Source organism: Calidris pugnax, unplaced genomic scaffold, assembly GCF_001431845.1.
Source record: "Calidris pugnax isolate Ruff unplaced genomic scaffold, ASM143184v1 scaffold28, whole genome shotgun sequence".
Classification (NCBI taxonomy): Eukaryota; Metazoa; Chordata; class Aves; order Charadriiformes; family Scolopacidae; genus Calidris; species Calidris pugnax.
This window is the reverse complement of record NW_015090842.1, coordinates 11,337,126-11,354,135: the sequence shown is the minus strand read 5'-3', so window position 1 is coordinate 11,354,135 and position 17,010 is coordinate 11,337,126. Positions and strand designations below refer to the sequence as shown.

Sequence of the window (17,010 nt, the reverse complement as noted above, 5' to 3'; positions counted from 1 at the left end):
TGGGCTCCTTCCCCGCGAGCCACAGGGCTGTGCGGGTGGCAGCTGTGACCTCACAGCAACAGCTCTGACATCACACTGGGGGGTACACCCTGGGGGTCATTCGTCTCTGCCCACACTAGTGATGGTTTTTCCCAGCACCAGGCAAGACTATTAAGGCCAGTGGATTCAAAGGAGTTAACCTTTTTGAGATTATATTATGTGCCGCGAGAAGGATCCCAAATTCCTATCTGTGTGCTCCGTGTGGTGGTAGAGCTTGGGCTGCATACTGTTTCAACAGCATTTCCACTGATTAATTACCTGTAGCTCTTGTACAAAACGACATTCCGGGCCCCTACCCTCATCGAATTGAGTCTCTTTTACAGGGAGTCTAGCAGTGTTCTAAAATGACACACATACTTTTAAAGTTGCTTGGGATAGATGCCGCTCTGTTAACTTCTGGACACTTTTCTCATCCTCTTGGGGAATAATATACTCTTTCACAGCCTTTTGCTTTAACGCTCACAGGTTGGCCCAAAACTACAATCCTAAACCCGTGCTGGTTTTACCCCTCAGCTTTGTTGGTACAGCTTTCAGGGTTTCCAGTATTTTGAGCTCATTATTTGGCCTCTCAGTGACCACAGCCACTCCCGGGATTATTCAATCTATTCCTTCAGGAGGCAAGTGTCATTCTACATCCAGAGCCTGCAAGTTTCCTCCCCAGCAGGCCCGCTGGGCAGTCCCCTGCTACTGCAAACTGCCTCCAGATACTCTTCTTACCTACACTAAGAGGGGTGTATTGAAATGCCGCTCTTTCTAACCTGTGGGTGACTCCATGTATTAAAATTTTATTTGGGGTCCTAGATCCTCTTGGGGTAAAATTCAAAAGGGGTAACGTAGCTCCCGTGTCTACTTCACAACCTTCACCTTGACGCACAAGACGTCCCACTGGTCCAATTGGGTAACCCACATATGGAAAATCTCTACTCTTTCTAGCCTTCCCTCCAGATGCACAGGGTCCCATTCCTCTAGGCATTGCAATTGCAAGACTTCCCAGGGCAGATGCCTCTGGTGATAATCTCTTCCTGGTGTCCTGTCCCATGGCCAGGACGGGCATTCCCGCCATTAAGAGTCGTCAGTTCCCGCAATCATCGCACTCTCTTTTCTCCCGTTTCTCTTTCCCTTCTTCCAGGTCTTCTTAACTCCCACCACGAAGCCGGCCTTCTTCCCCTCCAGCTCCTATTTCTCCTTTTTACAAATTCCTCACCAAAGCCGCTGCCAGTATGTGTGCCCCCTTGACTTTGTTTCCTCTCTGTCACCTGCTCAACTTTTTGCCTTTCCTCACGTCCATCATGCACAAACACAGCAACTCTCAGAATCTTTTGCAAATTTTCTCCCGCCCACCCAGGCATATGACCTTTACACTGTTTATTCTGTCTATCGGGCCTGACTGAGCCACAAAGATGCTCATTTCACTACAAAAAGCATTTCACTAAAATTTTGTGTGGTCCTTCCCCCATATGTCAACAAGGCTTGTCGGAATGCATCCAAAGACCACAAGGGCCTTCATCTGGCCTCTGTCTGCACTCCAGTTCCTTAGCCCCATTTCTTTGCATGCTCTCATTGCTGCTGCTCCCTTTCGGAGTGCGGTTTGGCAGGTGGCTCTGTCCCTGTCATTTGCTGGCCAGGGGTTTCAACTTCCTCCAGCCTGTTGTGTTCATTCTGCATCTTTAGTAATTATCTTTTCACCTTCATCTGGCTGAAACAACTCTCTCAAAAGGGCTTGGGTGTCTTCCCAGCGCTGAATCGGGTGCACCAAAAATAGATGCACGCCGATCTTTCAGCTTTCAGGTATTTTATACTCCTATCCTGGCCGCCTGAGTTTCCGTCTCTCTTCTCATTGGCTGAGAAGTTGGAGCTCACATTCTTCCCGACCGCCTGACTTATTACAGGTTTAGTTTGCACTTTTTTCCCATAGAAGGCACACATACACCTATCCTACGGAATCGTTATCCTAAACATGCCTTTGATTAGTTGATTATGCTACACATTATGTCATGGCCATGTCATCTGCAGAGTCCTGTTTGTCCTTTTCCCAATGTTTTTTTTTCTCACCTGTGTGTGACATGTTTGAACCTCTTTGTGTTCTCATCAAGACCAGCCTGCAGCAGCTTCTGAGGCCAGGAGGAATTGTCTGGAAGGGCTGTAGTCCCAGCCTGAGAAGTGCCATCAGCAAGTGGAGGAAGGAAGAAGCTGCCATGGCTCTAGAAATGGTGCCCAGGCCCTGAGAGTGCCATCCTGCTACCCTGGTATTTCCTTCTGTCTCTGCAGGAATACATGCAGTGTGTCACTGCTGTGGACGGAGAGTGGCTGGCAGAGCTGGGCCCCATGTTCTACAGTATCAAGCATGCTGGCAAGTCACGCCAGGTGAGCCTCCTGTCCAGGATGAGCTGGCAGACAGCTGGCCCACTGCGTGCCTGTTCTAGTGCCGTGTGTGTGTGTTGATGTGGAGGGAAGAGGCCTGTGGGCCTGCAGGGAGTCTGCTGCTGGCCAGCATTCTGCCTGTCCCTGACCTGCTCCTGCCTTACTCCAGGAGAACCGCCGTCGGGCCAAGGAGGAAGTATCTGCCATGGAGGAAGAGATGGCTTTGGCTGAGGAGCAGCTACGTGCCCGTCGGGAGGAGCAGGAGCGCCGTAACCCACTGGGCAGCACAAGGTAGGTGCTGGCCCTGCCTGGCCATGGGTTGCCTGCTTAGGAACAGGAGTAGGGAGCTACGGAGAGGAGCCCAACTTCCCCATGGGTGTTCTGGTGCAGGGAAAGGTTGCGTATTCCACTAAGCACCCTTGTCCTCTCCTGGCAGATCTACTAAAATCTACACCCCTGGGCGGAAGGAGCAGGGAGAACCCCTGACGCCACGACGCACCCCAGCCCGCTTTGGCCTCTGAGAAGGCAGTGCCCGTTGCTTTGAGGCTGAAAGACTTCCAGGAGCAGCTGAGCCTTAGGAGAGTGCCCAGCTCCTCTGATCACCGTACCCTGTGAGGTGCTCTACAGCTTGTGGCCCAGGAAGGCTTTGGTGCTTGGCACTAATTTTGCTACAGAACAGAAATAATTTTATTTGTTTAAAGGTTGTCGTTCTGATCCTTGCTTTGTGCTGCGCTGCTTCTTGTCCTGGAGGCGAGCGTTGGGTGGAGGCAGCCCTGCAGAACCGTGTGGGGCTGGGACTGTCAAGTTGTAGCCCTGTAGAGTCTGGGAAGAGGCAGAGAATGACACTGACCTAGAGGGCAAAGACCACCTTTCCTTGGCCCAGCCCTGGCCCATACAGCCGCAAAGGCAGTTCTCCCATAGGCCCAGCCCCGTTTCAGGCCAGGCTGGGCCTGGGATTCCGCTCACCTTCAGCTGCCCACACTTGTGGTGCTGCTCAGGGGTTCTGGCCGTGAAGAGAAGTGTTTCCTCCTGCATCCCGCCCTGTGTGTCTTGAAGACGCCTGGAGGAAAGGCAGGGGAGATGAGGTGGTGCAGAGACACTCCTGATCTGCTGGCCTTGCAGGAGCTTGGGTAGTGCAGCAGTTGCCCATCTGTCCCATGCACCCCTGCTGGCAGCAGTGACTGCTGATGCTCCGCTGCTGTTGACCTGCACCAGCTCCTTCTCCTTGCGCAGCTGCTGCTGTCAGAGCATGCCAGAGCGTGGGAAGAGCGCAGGGTTTCTACCTGGGAAGAACGACCACTGGGGCCACGTGTGAACCAGCAGGTGGTTCATGGCTGGTGCGTGGCTGCTCTTCCCAGCCCTCTAGGAGACTGAAGGTGGCTGGAGAAAGCAGGCTGTGCTGGGGCAGCAGCCTTTGGGGCTGAGCAGAGGGTCTGGAGACGCTGGTGCCTTGGGAGAGCTCCTCTGGAGAGGAACTGTTAACCTCAGCTCTACTGGCTGTGAACTTCTGTCATCCCATGGTAGTTCCATGCTGAGGGGCTTCTTTCTAGCGGTGGAGCAAAGAGGGCTAGTTTCAAAATATTCAACCCTGCTGCTGCCAGACCCGCAGCGTCCTCCCTTGGTGGCCCGGGATCTGCAGTATGCTGTCCCCTCTCCTGTCCTCTCCACTTCTGCCCTGCCTGTGGGCTAGGCTCTGTCCTTCCCTGGTGCCAGGGGCCCAGCCTGCGCTCCCGTTTCTATGCGGCACCTGCTTCTTGGCCTTGCTGAGCTCTTCCTTGAAGAACGCCAGCTCCACTTTGCACAGCACCAGCTCCTCTTCTCGCGCAGCCAGAGCTCGCTGGCTGTCCTGGTAGAGCTGCTGCCAGTGTTGGGCTTGCCTGCTCAGCTCCTGCAGCACAGAGAGGCAGCGGGAGAGATGCAGGCTGAGCACAGGCTGACGGTGCCCGGTGGGAAGACCTGGGACATGCTTACCTCCTGCTTGCTCTGCTCCTGCAGCTTCCTTAGCTCCCAGCGGAGCTGCTGCCTCTCCTCCTCACTTTGCTGGCCCTGGCTGCGGGTGGCTCTCAGCTCCTCCTGCAGCCAAGCCAGGCCGCACCACAGGCTCCAGTTCTCTTCCTCCCGTGCCCTCAGCTGCAGAGAAGGCAAGGCGTTGGTGGGTGCTGCGTCGTGGGCTAGTGCTGCTTCCTGCCAGAGTGAGGGCTGTGCCTTCTCTCCTGCTGCCTGTCCCAGCTCCCTGCCCACGCCTGCAGCACAGGCTTTGCTCCAGGGCTTTATTCTCTCTCTTGAGGGTGCTCGTCCACTCCTGGCCTGCTGCAGCTCTTGCTAGAGCTGTTCCTTCCCGTCCTGCTGGCAGTGCAGCTGCCCTTGCTGCTCTCGTGGCGTGGTAGCTTGCTCCTGGCCCTGGGCAAGCCCTGGCTTACCCACGGGGGCAGGGGAGACTGGGCCAGGCTGACGGAGGGACCCCCCCAGCAGGTTTTGTCCACTACCAACCTGCTCCCTCAGGGCTTGGAGCTGTTCGAGGCTCTTCTGCACCTTCTCTTGGGCATGGGACGCAGGGTGCACGTGTTTCAGCTCCTGCTCCAGGCTCAGTTGCTGTTTCTGCTGGCACTGGCTGAGCTCTGCCTGGACCTGCACTGCCACCTCCCTGGGGGCAAGGGCACAGCCTCAGCTGTGGTGGCCCCAGGCTGCCCTCCCTTGATGGAGTGGGCATGGGCACAACCCTGGCTGGGCTCTGGCTGTGCCAGGGACAGCCAGGCTCAGGGCCTCCTACCTGCTCTGTGCCTGCTCGGCTTTGCTGCTGCCTGCTTGCAGCTTGGCCTCCACCTGGCTGTTGGCCTGGCAGGGTGTGCCCTTCCCCATGGATGAACGTGGCCGCTCCTCTGCGCGCTGCAGGGTGCTCCAGGCCTGGGCTGCTGGAGACAGTGGCTCTGGTTGGCATTGTCTTCCCGTGCCCTGCCCCAGGGCTTCTGTGGGAAGCGGAGCAGGGCTCAGCCCTGCAGCGGGCTCTGGGGACACTTGCCCTCCTGGCTCCTATGCCCCTCCTGGGGATGAGCTGGCTGGTGGCACAGGCAAGGGCTGGCCAGGGCCTCCTCACCTCCTTCGGATAGTGCTGCATCAGAAAGGCCAATTCCTGGAGCTCCTGCTCCACTGCACGCTCCCGCTCCTGCAGCTGGTCCAGCCGCTTGCGGTTCTCCTCCCTGAGGAACTCCACCTGCAGCTTCAGTGCTGAGACCAGCACCTGTGCTGGCTCCAGCTCCTGCTGCTCTCTGTCCCGGCATGCCTGGGGCTCCCCTTGCAGTGGCTCCAGCGCCGACGCTTGCCTTTGGCCCTAGGACACATGAGTCTGGCTCACTGCTGCGGCCAGCCCATCTCGCAGCTCCTGCCAGGCTCTGGGGCTGGGCAACAGCACCGGCAGTGCAGGTTTTGGTCAGAGACCAGCAATGGAGTGTGTTGACGATGGGTGGGGTGCAGACCTCTCCCTGCAAGGCAGCACCACCCCGTGTGTGTGGGGGGTGTGTGTGTGTGTGTTCTGACAGTCCCTCTGGGCTCATGAACAGCCGAGGCCCTGGCACTGCTGGCTCCTGGTGTTGAGGGATGCCAGCGTGAGCTGTGGCTGCTGTGGGAAATGGTGGCAGTGGGACCAGTGCAGCTGCGGCAGGACTGGCCGCCCCTCAGTCCTTGTTCTTTCCCCAGCCCTGTGGGGGGATGAGCTGGCTGGTGGCACAGGCAAGGGCTGGCCAGGGCCTCCTCTCCCACGTGGCCACCTGAAGCTACACAACCAGTGCCTGGGATGGGAGTGGGGTCAGCACTGCTCACCTGGGGCTGCCGGGTCTCCGTCTGCTGGATGGAGGTGTTCTGCGCGCGCCACATTTTGGACGTTCTCTCACTGCGAGAGGGACACACCACAACATGGGACAGGCCTTTCCCACTGGCCCCAGATAACCCTTGGTCTCAGGGAGAGGGCAGCCAGGGATGTCACCCAGCCCTGCCTGGAGCAGCCCCACCAGCCCGTGGCTTTGCCACTGCAACTCCCCATTGCAGGAGCTCCTGGTGCCAGTGGGAGACGCTGAGCCCGGGGCTCCTGCACAAGAAGCATGGCAGAGCTGCACGGGAGCCCGTGGCCCTCCCCTCCAGCAGTGCTAGTGCCCGACTGGCATCCCGGGTTCCTGGATGGGGTACACCCTCTGCTCTGCCCTGTGCTGGCATTGGCCCTCAGACATCCCCATTCCCCCCGGGCCACAGCAGAAAGGTGTCGTACATACATGGAGAAGGGGCACAATCTTGCCAGACGTGTCCGCAGGGCGACCAGGGCAGCCACCAGAAGCCAAGAAAGGCTGAAGACCCTCCCTGGGCAAAGAAACCAGAGAAAAGTTAAGTCTGACTCCTGAGGGCTCTTCTCTAGGATGCCCAGCCAGGCGTGTCTCAGCTGCCAGCGCCCCCCGCCCCCCCGCCTGCTCTGTGTCCCGACCCAAAAAACCAGCTCAGCAGTCAGCAGTCCCACGCTGTATCCAGCAGGAACCTGCCCCAGGCCACAGTCCCAGGCCAAGTGTGGGCTCCTTCCCCGCGAGCCACAGGGCTGTGCGGGTGGCAGCTGTGACCTCACAGCAACAGCTCTGACATCACACTGGGGGGTACACCCTGGGGGTCATTCGTCTCTGCCCACACTAGTGATGGTTTTTCCCAGCACCAGGCAAGACTATTAAGGCCAGTGGATTCAAAGGAGTTAACCTTTTTGAGATTATATTATGTGCCGCGAGAAGGATCCCAAATTCCTATCTGTGTGCTCCGTGTGGTGGTAGAGCTTGGGCTGCATACTGTTTCAACAGCATTTCCACTGATTAATTACCTGTAGCTCTTGTACAAAACGACATTCCAGGCCCCTACCCTCATCGAATTGAGTCTCTTTTACAGGGAGTCTAGCAGTGTTCTAAAATGACACACTCTCCTGCTGCCTGTCCCAGCTCCCTGCCCAAGCCTGCAGCACATGCTATTGACCATGGGGACTGAGGCTGATGCTCCGTGCTTTGCCAGGTCCAAAGGGGTAAAAATAACAGGAACAAGTAGTCAGAAATGAAATTTCAATTTCTCCACGCCCTTCCCTGTCCACACGGATTCCCAGCACAGATCAATAGTGTTTAGACAGCCAAGGAGAATTTTTTTTTTCCCTCCCCTCTTAAAGCACCAGATCAATAGCATAAAAAAACCCAACCCCTAAACAAACCCTCTTTACCTCTGCCATGGTAAATGTCAATAAAGCGGACCCGGCGCTGCCCAAGTGGTGTGACAGCAGCGGCTGGGGCCATGGGTGGCCACGCTGTGTGGCCCCTTCTGGTCTGCTCACCATGCATGTAGCATGGCTGGAGGGACGTGCTGCAGGGATGCATCCCAGCAGGGCTGCAGGCCATGGGCCCCAGGGGAGGCCGAGCATGCCCCAAAAGCTTCCTGGGGTAAGTGCACTGTCCGTGGGCGAGGAGAGGCTCTGAGGGTGGAGATGAGCCTGGCTGCCAGCCCAGCTGCTGCTGGGGGGGGTTCAACAGAAACCCAAATCAGCAGCCACATGGACAACAGCGATCGCTGGGGAGAGGGCAAGTGGCCTTTGCAAAGGGAAATCCTGCCGGGCAGCCCCACAGGAAACCTTCACCCAGGGCTTTTAGGAATTCCAGCCAGGGCACAGGGGATGGACTGGTGCCTACATGAGGAATCAATTTTGGCAGGCAGCGGCCTCCAGCCTGTTCCTGGGGCACAGGAGACCTGCCCCATCCCATCGGGCCGCAGTCGCCCTGTAGTGGGTGGGAGACATGGGTGCAATCTGGGGAGCTGCCAAAGGATGGTGTGAGGCAGTGACCCCAGAGTGCGGGGCAGCGCTGGTTCCGTGTAGGTAGGTGTGCAGCCGTGCGGATGTATGAAAACCAGTCCATAGAGGCAAAATGCTAGTGCAGATGGGCGCGTTGGCTGGTGAAATGGCGTCTGCAGTGCTGGAGTTGGGGGCCACAAAGAGGTGGGGGTGGGTGCAGTGGATGGGGCTGCCCTACCATGGCTCGGCAGCTCTGGCTGGTCTGTGCTCCCTGCCCGGGGCAGCACCGCAGCAGCCTGGGTGCCCCGGGGTGGCAGGGACAGTCCCTGGGTGCCAGCTGCAGAGCAATGGCCCCAGCACACACCGTGCCACAGGGCTCCCCACTCTGTCGCCCCTCGCTGACGCTGAGTGCGGTTTCACGGGTAAGTATTTTAACTGGAAATTTCCAAGGCCAAGCTGGGCCCCGGAGGTGAACGCAGATGTACCATCATAGAAATCATCGGTTGCCATGACGACCTGCTCCACCAGCGGGTCGCAGCCACAGGCGGTGGGAGCGGGCGCAGCACCAACAGTCCTGCGAGCGGGGCCACTTAACCCCCGCTGTGCGGAAGGCAGTTGAATTTAGCCCTAATTTCTGCCCGTGCAAGGGAACAAAATTTCCCCGCAGATTGCCCGCTTGGTCAGGCAGTGGCAGCCAGGGAACAGAGCACCCCACAGGGCACAGAGCACCCAATGGGGCACAAAGCACCCAACAGGGCACAGAGCCTCCCCAGCTGCCATCCTCTGCCTTGGTGCTCCGTCATGGACTTATTAATTAAAGCCAGTTGCCCTCCCCTGGCAGCACCCCACACATGGCAGCCACGCTGGGGCTGAGCCCGCAGCAGCCTGCACTGTTCTGTGTGGCCCAGCTCAGCACGGCTTGGCATCGCTCTGCTGTCCCTCAGCAGAACGTCATGGCTTGAAGTCATGGCTTAGGTGGCCCTTTGCCACCTCCTTTGCCCTTGTTACTGCACGCAGTGGTGTCACCAGGCTGTCCCCACTGCCAAGCTGGCTGGTGCCCGTGCTGTGCTGGCCTGCACCGCCGTGCCACGCCGTGCTGAGCTCTGCCACACCACGCTGTCTTGTGCAACACACAGTGCCGTGCTGCACTGTGCCACACCGTACCAAGCACAGACCCGGCCACCTGCTCCTGGAGCAGGGGATCCGCCGTGGGGCTGTGCCTTGGGCCCCTGTTTCTGGAGGTGGCTGCTGGCCGCCTGTGCCCGGGCACATCTGACCTGCCACCATACCTGTCCTCAGCTCCAGCTGATGTGCTGCCCATCCTGCTGCCCTGGGGCTGTGGGCAGCGCCTGCCTTGGCAGGGCTCAACCCTTCTCCAGCTCCTTGTCAGCCTGTGGGGCAGCCCCACAGCCCTGACCCACAGCTGCCCACCCGTGCTCGCCTGGTGCTGGGAGGAGCTGGGGGGGTCAAACTGGACCCTCTGCTGGGTGAGCCGGCACCGCGCAGTGCTGGGGGTGGGAGTTGTCTCACTTTAATTACTGCCATAATGTTATTCTTTTCAGTGCCACGTTAATTGAAATTAAACAGCTGCCACGTTCTGGCTGGGACAAAAGTGAATCCCTTTTCATTCCCCTCTGGTTTAATGAAGACTGACGTGCTGAGAGAAAACAAAGGCGATCCAGCTGCTGCCTCTCCCCGGCACACGCACCAGCAATTACCGGGGACCCCGTGAGCCGGCGGAGATGCCCTGGAGCCCCCCACGGTCGCCAGCCAAGGCAGCCCGGCCCCCGTGCCCCGGGGCACTCCTGCCCAAAGGGTCTGGCCGGGGGGAGGTGGAGGACGGGGAGCCCGCAGCATGAGGGATGCCGGCACGGGGTTGTCGAGGGGAACTGCAGCATGCCCAGGCGGTGAGTCCAGGCTTTGATCCTGTCTGTTAAGAAACGACGGGCCACCAGCCGTGCCCCAGCGCTGCCCCTCAGCCCTCCCGCACCCCCGGGGCTGTCCATCCCTGCAGGCTCTGCCAGCTTCAGCCTCCTGATGTTCTAAGTCACCAACCAGCCCACAGATCCTGAAAGCCCGAGCTGAGACATCAGTAGTAGCTGAGGAGGGTCTCCCTTGCCAGCCTTAAGCATTTTTTTTTCTGTTTTAGGACTAGGAGCTTGCTTGTGATGCCATTCAGTACTTTAAAATATGCAAAATGAGGCACTGGTACAAACCTCATTAACACCCGCCTCCAACATCATTAAGATGTTTCCAAGAAAATTAATTGAGAGACTCATTAAAAATAAATTAAGAAAAATGTGTTGCAGAGCGCCTGCTCTGAGCTCGTAAATCACGGCTCAAAGCTCCAGGCCGCTGCACAGGCAATTAACGCCAGCCAATTTGTTTTATCCTGACTGCGAAAATTAGAAAGCAGACATGGAGATTAGATTAGGGATGTCTGTCAAGCGGAACTTGGAGTGAATATTTTAGGATACAAAATGGAAATCAGGAAAACAAAGCTGGGACTTCATTCGGAAGAGCTGACAGGCAGAGGTGGGGAGGGAGGGGAGAGATTTAGATGTTTTCTGTTTCAAGGAGCGGCACCATGTCTGTATTTAGCTCTACACCCATCTCCCGCTCCCAGACAGCTTTCCATTTTCGCCTGCGCATCGCCAGCCCTTTGTGGCTGCCTGCACAGAGCCCGCCTGCCCCTTTCGGGGAGCGTGAGCTCACGGTGAGAGCGCGCTTTGAAGTGGCTGTTGTATTACACAGCTCGAACCAACATGTCGCCTCCGTATACGCTGATTACACACTCGGATTAGCAAACACAGTGCGGCGGGGCGAGACTGGTGCTTGGGACTTAAGTCAGCTTTGTGCCATTAGGTACCCCTTTGTCCATCTCTAGCCCCTTCCATCAGAGGATCTCAAACTACTTTATATTCATGAACTGAACTGCAGAGCCCTTCTGCAAAATGAGCAAGCGTTATTATCCCCGTTTTGCACAGGGAAGCCCAAGCGGAGATAAGTTAAGGTCTTGCTTGTAACTATGTGACTGCACAAACAGCTTGTGCAGCGGCAGCCATGGCATTCGCACGCCCCGGTGGCGTGTTGGACACGCCGAGGGCTATTTGTGCAGCCCCACGTCCAGCCGTGATTGCGGCAGAGTGGGCCACGGTGCACGCGGTAGGGGGCGGTTTGGGAACATCCACACAGCCAGCCAGCAACAACGCAGGTCGGTGTCCTGCCTGCCACCAAACAGGAACAGATCTGGAGTCACCCCGCAACGTGGCCCCGGAGCAAACGCCACCTCTTCCCTTTCACATGGACCCGATGCCCGGGGAGCGGGCAGGCAGCTTCTGCTGGATGAGGGCTGGGGGGCACCGTCAGATGTTCTGCTGCTCTGAGTCAACTGATGCTGGCCTCCTCCCTGGCTGGGTGCTATCTCCTAGCAGCCATCCTAAAGGGCTAGTTTTTAGAAAGCAACAGTCGTACTTTTGCACACAAGAAACAGGAAGAATCCTCTGGCCAGGGTGAACTATAAATCCTTATTTTCTTTGCTTTCTTATCTCACGTTGTCTAGACATTCCGAGCATCATCTCAGGACCAACTCCATAATACACCTGATGGGCTTGGGTGGTATTTTAAAAGAACTCTCCAACTATGTAAATACTTACTAGTCTCTTCCTGCATTTGGACCTGCCTTTCTCCAACAGCCCCTTCTTTATGGTCCCCTCCCCAGAATGGAGGGAATGCTGCCTTTGTACAGCCACTATAGGTCAGTTCAGTTAAATTTCAGTATTTTATGTATATGCTGATAATATACACCCTCCCCTAATTCTGTCTGGCTTTGAGCAGATACATCTACTGGCACCAGTGTGGGTCAAGTCCACTGACAGCTTTGGGTTGCTTTTTTTTTTTACCAGTGCAGTATTTCCACTGGAAACACCTTTTAATATAAGGAACTTCTGCCTTCCCACTAAAGGAGAGCCTGCAGGTTTGTGCATGTGCTCCCCCCCACCCCAGCCCAAACGCTGCCTCACTCCCTCCATGGGGGTTCCTGGACCAGAGCCTGATGCACTGCAACTGGGCAAATGGAAGGGAAAAATCCGTTTGGAGTAAAACCCAGTTGGGATCACTTTAACAGGAGCAAGCTCTTTGGAGCGTGCAAAGAATCACGGAGGATGGTGAACTCCTCCAGCAACCGCGAGGCACCGATGTCCGAGCAGACAGTAGTATTTCTACCTAACAAACAGAAGAAAACAAAGAAATGACTGATTCAATCGTTAATGACAAATTCATGCACACAGGGATGGGGGGACAGCAAAGGAGGCGTCGCACCACGACAGAGACTGGATGCTGTGATACACCACGCGCAGGCTGGTGACATCGGGTCACTGCAAAATGTAAAATCCTGCCTTCAGGAGCAAAGCACAGACACTGCCCCAGGGGTGCAAGGACCTGCCCTGGGAGCACAGGCTTGGTGGAGGATGTGGCCATCTTGGAGATGACCATGGGTGCTCAGTGAAAGCTGTGGGCTAATGAGTCAACACAATGGCTGAGTTAGTGACAGGCACAGCTCAAAACGGAGTTGTGGTCTCTCGGTGGTGGTAGGAGCTGGCCTGCTGCTGGTGATCATGGTGCAGAGGGATGTTGGAGCTCTGGGAAGGGCTCCAAGAGGAGCCACAGGCACAGCCTCAGCCTGTGAGACTCAAGTGATGCTGTGTGCGGGGTTTAGTGGAGAGGAGCGTGAGGGGGAATTTGCTCACAGATCTGTATGTGAGTGGTTTCGTGGAGAACAGCATCAATAACAGAAGGCTCTTAGATCTAGCAGGGGAAAGGACATCTCAATCTGATGACTGTTAAGATGAAACAAACCAAACTTAAACTGGAAATAAGCATATGCATTACCAGTTAACTCTTGGAAGAGTAAACCCAATGCTGCAGATGTGCCATCCATGGACATTTAAAACATCTGGACAGCTTGTTTCCATCACTGTTCACCCAGTTACTGATTCTAAAGCAGCCATTAATTCTGGTGGTCCTGTGATGGGGTGTGGGAGACACCATGCTGGGGCTCCACTGCTCCCCTTGGTGCCAGCACACCCGTCCCAGGGCTTGTCTGGGGGTGTATTGCTGGGCTTGTGCTTAAAGGGCTGATCCAGGCCCTGGGTAAGCTGTTGCAGAAGCACCGAAAGAGATCTCGGGCTGAAAGCTCCATTCAAGTTCTCAGTCCTGCTCAGAGGGGGTGTCCCTGTGTGAGCTGAGACCTCGGGCACATCAGCGTCTGCAGCCTGAGGGGACCATGGACACCATCATGTTGTGCTCAGGCTCAACTCCTTCTCAAACACTTCTGTTTTGCAGCTAAAATTTTCCACGCTGAGCCTTTGCATGAAGATGCATTTAATTCCAATGTTTGATTAACCTCCTTTCAACTATTTCTGAGTTACGGAATGAGTGGAAAAATACTCGCATGCAAAAAATTACTAGTGTTAAAAATAATTCTAACCACAGGAAAAATAGTTACATTTTTTTAGCTTAACCAGACTTCATCCTTATGTGGCCTAACTCCTTCCTGAGAAACAAACACCCGCAACTACAACAAAACTGCTTTAGAGTGTGCTCAGACGGAATACGCGAAGCCTACAGGGGAAAAAAAAAAACAGGGAAAAGAAAGGAAAAGAAAAAAAGAGTAAAAACTAAGGGAACCCCAGTCTAATCCCATCATCTCCCTCAACACGACCATATTGCATCGGGAGGACCACTGCTGAGGGGCTACAGCAGGGACTGCTGTGCAGCAGGTCCATGCAGGCGGTGGGCCATGAGGAGAAGGTGACTCACCCAGGAAGGTTTTCCAGGTTTTTTATGGTTTTGGCACTTGACCGAGCACAACCGGAGGCAAGGGAGAAGGAAAAAGGCTGCTGGGAAACAGCTGGATTCCTCCAGCAGGATTTAATGGGGAATGTGTTTATGGTCTGAGCCGAAAATAGGAGACAACCAACTTGCATCTAGAGCTGGGGAGCTCTTCCTCCTCAAGGGATGGAAACGATGTGAGAAACCCCAGGTAAGAGAAGTCTCCATGGCCATCCACTGACACCAGCTCCCTGCGGGGAGCACTGCCCCGTCACACTGTGGCATCCCACCTCCCAGCCAAACCATTCCTGGTAGCCCAAGCAGGAACTTTGAGCAATCCAGAGAGGCGACTGCCAAAACAGGGTAAGAGGATGACAAGAAAGGACACCCCAAAAAAGGGTGGGAGGCTGCAAAAGGGTGGGAGACAGATGAAAGGTTGGGAAGTCGATGATAAATTAAAAGCCAAGAAGAGGCGGAGGCTGACAAAAGGCGGGAGGACCAAAAAGAGGTAAGAGGTTAAAATGAAAGAAGAGGCTAAGAAAGGGTGGGAGACCAAAAAGAAAGTGGGAGGCTGAGAAGGGCAGGGAAACAGACAAGAAACCGAAAAGAAACCGACAAGAAAGTAGAGGCCCAGAAGTGGTACCAGTGGAAAAAAACAAGAGAGGCTGAAAAAGGGTAGACGACTGACAAAGGGATGGGAAGCCATTCAAGAAAGTAGAGGATGAAAAGGGACGGGAGGAAGAACAAGAGTGGGTGGTGGAAAAGGAGCAGGGGAGGTCACCCAGAAAGAAAAGGCAAAAAGAGTGAGAGGCTGAAAAATGGTAGGAGGCCAAAAATGTATGGGAGGCCAAAACAGTGTGGGAGGCCAAAAGGAAACTAGAAGATAAGGACGACTACAAAAAGGAGGAGAAAGTAGACGCTTTTTGGATTTCCCCCTCTTTTTGGCCTCCCACCCTTTTTCAGCCTCTTTTTTCTTGTTGCCCTCCTACCCCTCTTCAGCATCCCATTCTGTCTTTTACTTTCCTGGCGGCCTCCAATACATTTTCACCCTCCCACCCCTTTTGGCTTCTTCTTTCCTGTTGGCCTCCAACTCCTTGTCAGCCTCCCACCTTTGTTTGGCCCCCCATTCCTTTTCAGCCTCTGCTTCCTTTTTGACTGTCTACCCCTTTTCAGCCTCTCACCCTTTTTCATGTTTTATGTTATTTTTAGCTTTCCACTTCTTTTTGGCCTCTGACCATTGTTCAGCCTCCTAATATTTTACTGACTCCCACCCCTTTCAATCATTTTTTTCTTGTCAACCTCTCACCTTTTTTTGGCTTTTACTGGGGGTGGGTCAGTGTCCTACCTTTTTTCAGACATACCCCTTTTTGGCCTCTAACCCTTTGTTGAACTCTACTGGCCTATCACTACTCTTCAGCCTCCCATCCCATTTTGGCCTCCCACCCTGTTATGGCCTTCTAGTCTTGTTCTGTCTCCCACCCTGTTGCAGCTTCTATTTTCTTGTTGGCCTCCCACCCTTGTTCATTCTCCCACCACTTTTTAGCCTCCCACACTTTTTCAGCCTCTAATTTCTGGTTTGTCTTCCACTTTGTTTTGGCCTCCTACAACATTTCCACTTTCCAACCTTGTTCAGCCTCCATCCCCTCCTTCAGCCTCTACTTTCTTCTTGTCCTTCCACCCCTTTTCCATCTCCTAGCCCTGTTTGCCCACCCCTCCATTCCCCCTTTTTGGCCACTACTTTCTTGTTGGCCTGTCACTCCTTTTTGGACTGCCACCCGTTTTTGGCCTCAAACCCCTTTTTGGCTTCCCACTCTTTCAGCCTCTAAGCCCTTTTTGGTCTCCACTTTGTTGTTGGGCTCCCATTCCTTTCTGACATCCCACTCTTGTTCAGCCTCTGCTTTCTTACTGTGCTCCCACTCATGTTTGGCCTCCCAGCCCTTTTTGGCCTCTATTTTTGAGTTGGCATTCTTCCCTGTTCATCTTCCCACCTCTGTTCAGCCTCTGACTCCTTTTTGGCCTCTAATTTCTTGTTGGCATCCTATCTCTTTTGGGTCTCCTACCCCTGTTTGGCCTCCCATCCAAGGCTGGAGGACAGGTGGATGTTGAAGGTGGGGAAAGGTAAATGCTGAAAAACAGTGAGTGGAGGCCAAAAGAGAGCAAGAGGCCAGGGGGCGGCTAAAGGCTGGAAAGAAAGTGGAAGGTGAAAAATAAACCGGAGGCTCAAGGGCAGGGGAAGCTGGTGGGGGAAAAGGAGGATGTTGAGGAAAGGGGTGGCTGAAAAATGAGCGGGAGGACAGAAGGCAGGTGGAGGCTGAAAAGGGGGCAAGGAGAGGCTTAATAAGAGGGCAGTGTGAAGAAGGAGGCCCAAAAAAGGGGATGAGTGGGAGCAGCATGGCTGAAAAAAAGGGGAGGAAAGGCCAACGGGAGGCTGAAAAAAGGGCAGAGGATAAAATGGGAGGGGGTACAAAAGGAAGAAGCAACCCATAAAGAGTTTGAGGCCAGAGAGCAGACTGAAAAAAAGTGTGAGGATGATACCAAAGGGGAAGGGGCTGCTGGAAGGGATATGGAGGCTGAAAAGGCAGAGGAGGCCCAAGGGGATGGGGGAGACTGGAAAGGAGTCGGGGACCAAGCAGCTTAAGGGAGGCAGAAGGGGACCCGGAGCCTGGAACGAGAGTGTCAAAAGAGTAGGGGGAGGCCAAAAATGGAGGGGAAGTGGGAGTGGGGAGGCTCAACGAGTTTGAGGCTGGAAGGGACGTGGTGCCCTGGGAGGGCAGGGGGCGGCTGAAGGGGAGCAGGAGGTTGGAGGGGAGGCGGCGGCCCGAGGGGAGCAGCCGGCCGAGAGGGTGGCGGGCGTCCGGGGTCGATAGAAGCCGCGTAGCGCGGAAGACCCCACTGCGGAGGGAGACTGGGGGCGAGGGGAGGCCGGACGGGGGACGGGCGAGGCCGGAGCAGGCGGAAGCTCCGCGCGGGCGGAGGCGCCACGT

General features: G+C 55.5%; 3 protein-coding genes across 6 annotated transcripts in view; 1 reads left to right on the top strand and 2 right to left on the bottom strand.

Moving 5' to 3' along the window:
- LOC106888253 (trichohyalin-like) overlaps window positions 1–17,010 on the bottom strand; it is a 65,821-nt gene that overhangs the window by 6,485 nt on the left and 42,326 nt on the right. The window contains exons 9-11 of the mRNA XM_014942331.1: window positions 6,663–6,747; window positions 6,217–6,286; window positions 5,495–5,728 (exon numbers count right to left, since the gene is read on the bottom strand). Coding sequence (XP_014797817.1) covers window positions 5,495–5,728; window positions 6,217–6,286; window positions 6,663–6,747 — 389 coding nt within the window. The remainder of the gene's footprint in view (window positions 1–5,494; window positions 5,729–6,216; window positions 6,287–6,662; window positions 6,748–17,010) is intronic.
- Window positions 2,266–3,100, top strand: LOC106888255 (pre-mRNA-splicing factor ATP-dependent RNA helicase PRP16-like). Its single transcript, XM_014942335.1, has 3 exons — window positions 2,266–2,403; window positions 2,570–2,691; window positions 2,837–3,100. The coding sequence occupies exons 1-3, from the start codon at window positions 2,314–2,316 to the stop codon at window positions 2,919–2,921; spliced, it is 297 nt and encodes a 98-aa protein (XP_014797821.1). The 5' UTR covers window positions 2,266–2,313; the 3' UTR covers window positions 2,922–3,100.
- LOC106888254 (putative uncharacterized protein DDB_G0271606) lies at window positions 3,105–5,354 on the bottom strand. 4 transcript variants are annotated; one of them, XM_014942333.1, is made up of 6 exons: window positions 5,171–5,346; window positions 4,891–5,044; window positions 4,372–4,530; window positions 4,148–4,288; window positions 3,367–3,460; window positions 3,105–3,222 (listed from the first exon to the last, which is right to left on the bottom strand). In XM_014942333.1, exons 1-5 carry the CDS (start codon window positions 5,257–5,259, stop codon window positions 3,395–3,397), a joined length of 609 nt encoding a protein of 202 aa, XP_014797819.1. In that variant the 5' UTR covers window positions 5,260–5,346; the 3' UTR covers window positions 3,105–3,222; window positions 3,367–3,394. The 4 variants fall into 4 exon arrangements, 2 of the variants coding, with proteins under 2 accessions (XP_014797819.1, XP_014797818.1); XR_001412080.1 differs by having other exon boundaries at window positions 3,153–3,222; window positions 3,367–4,246; window positions 5,171–5,354; XR_001412079.1 differs by having other exon boundaries at window positions 3,155–3,222; window positions 3,367–4,288; window positions 5,171–5,343.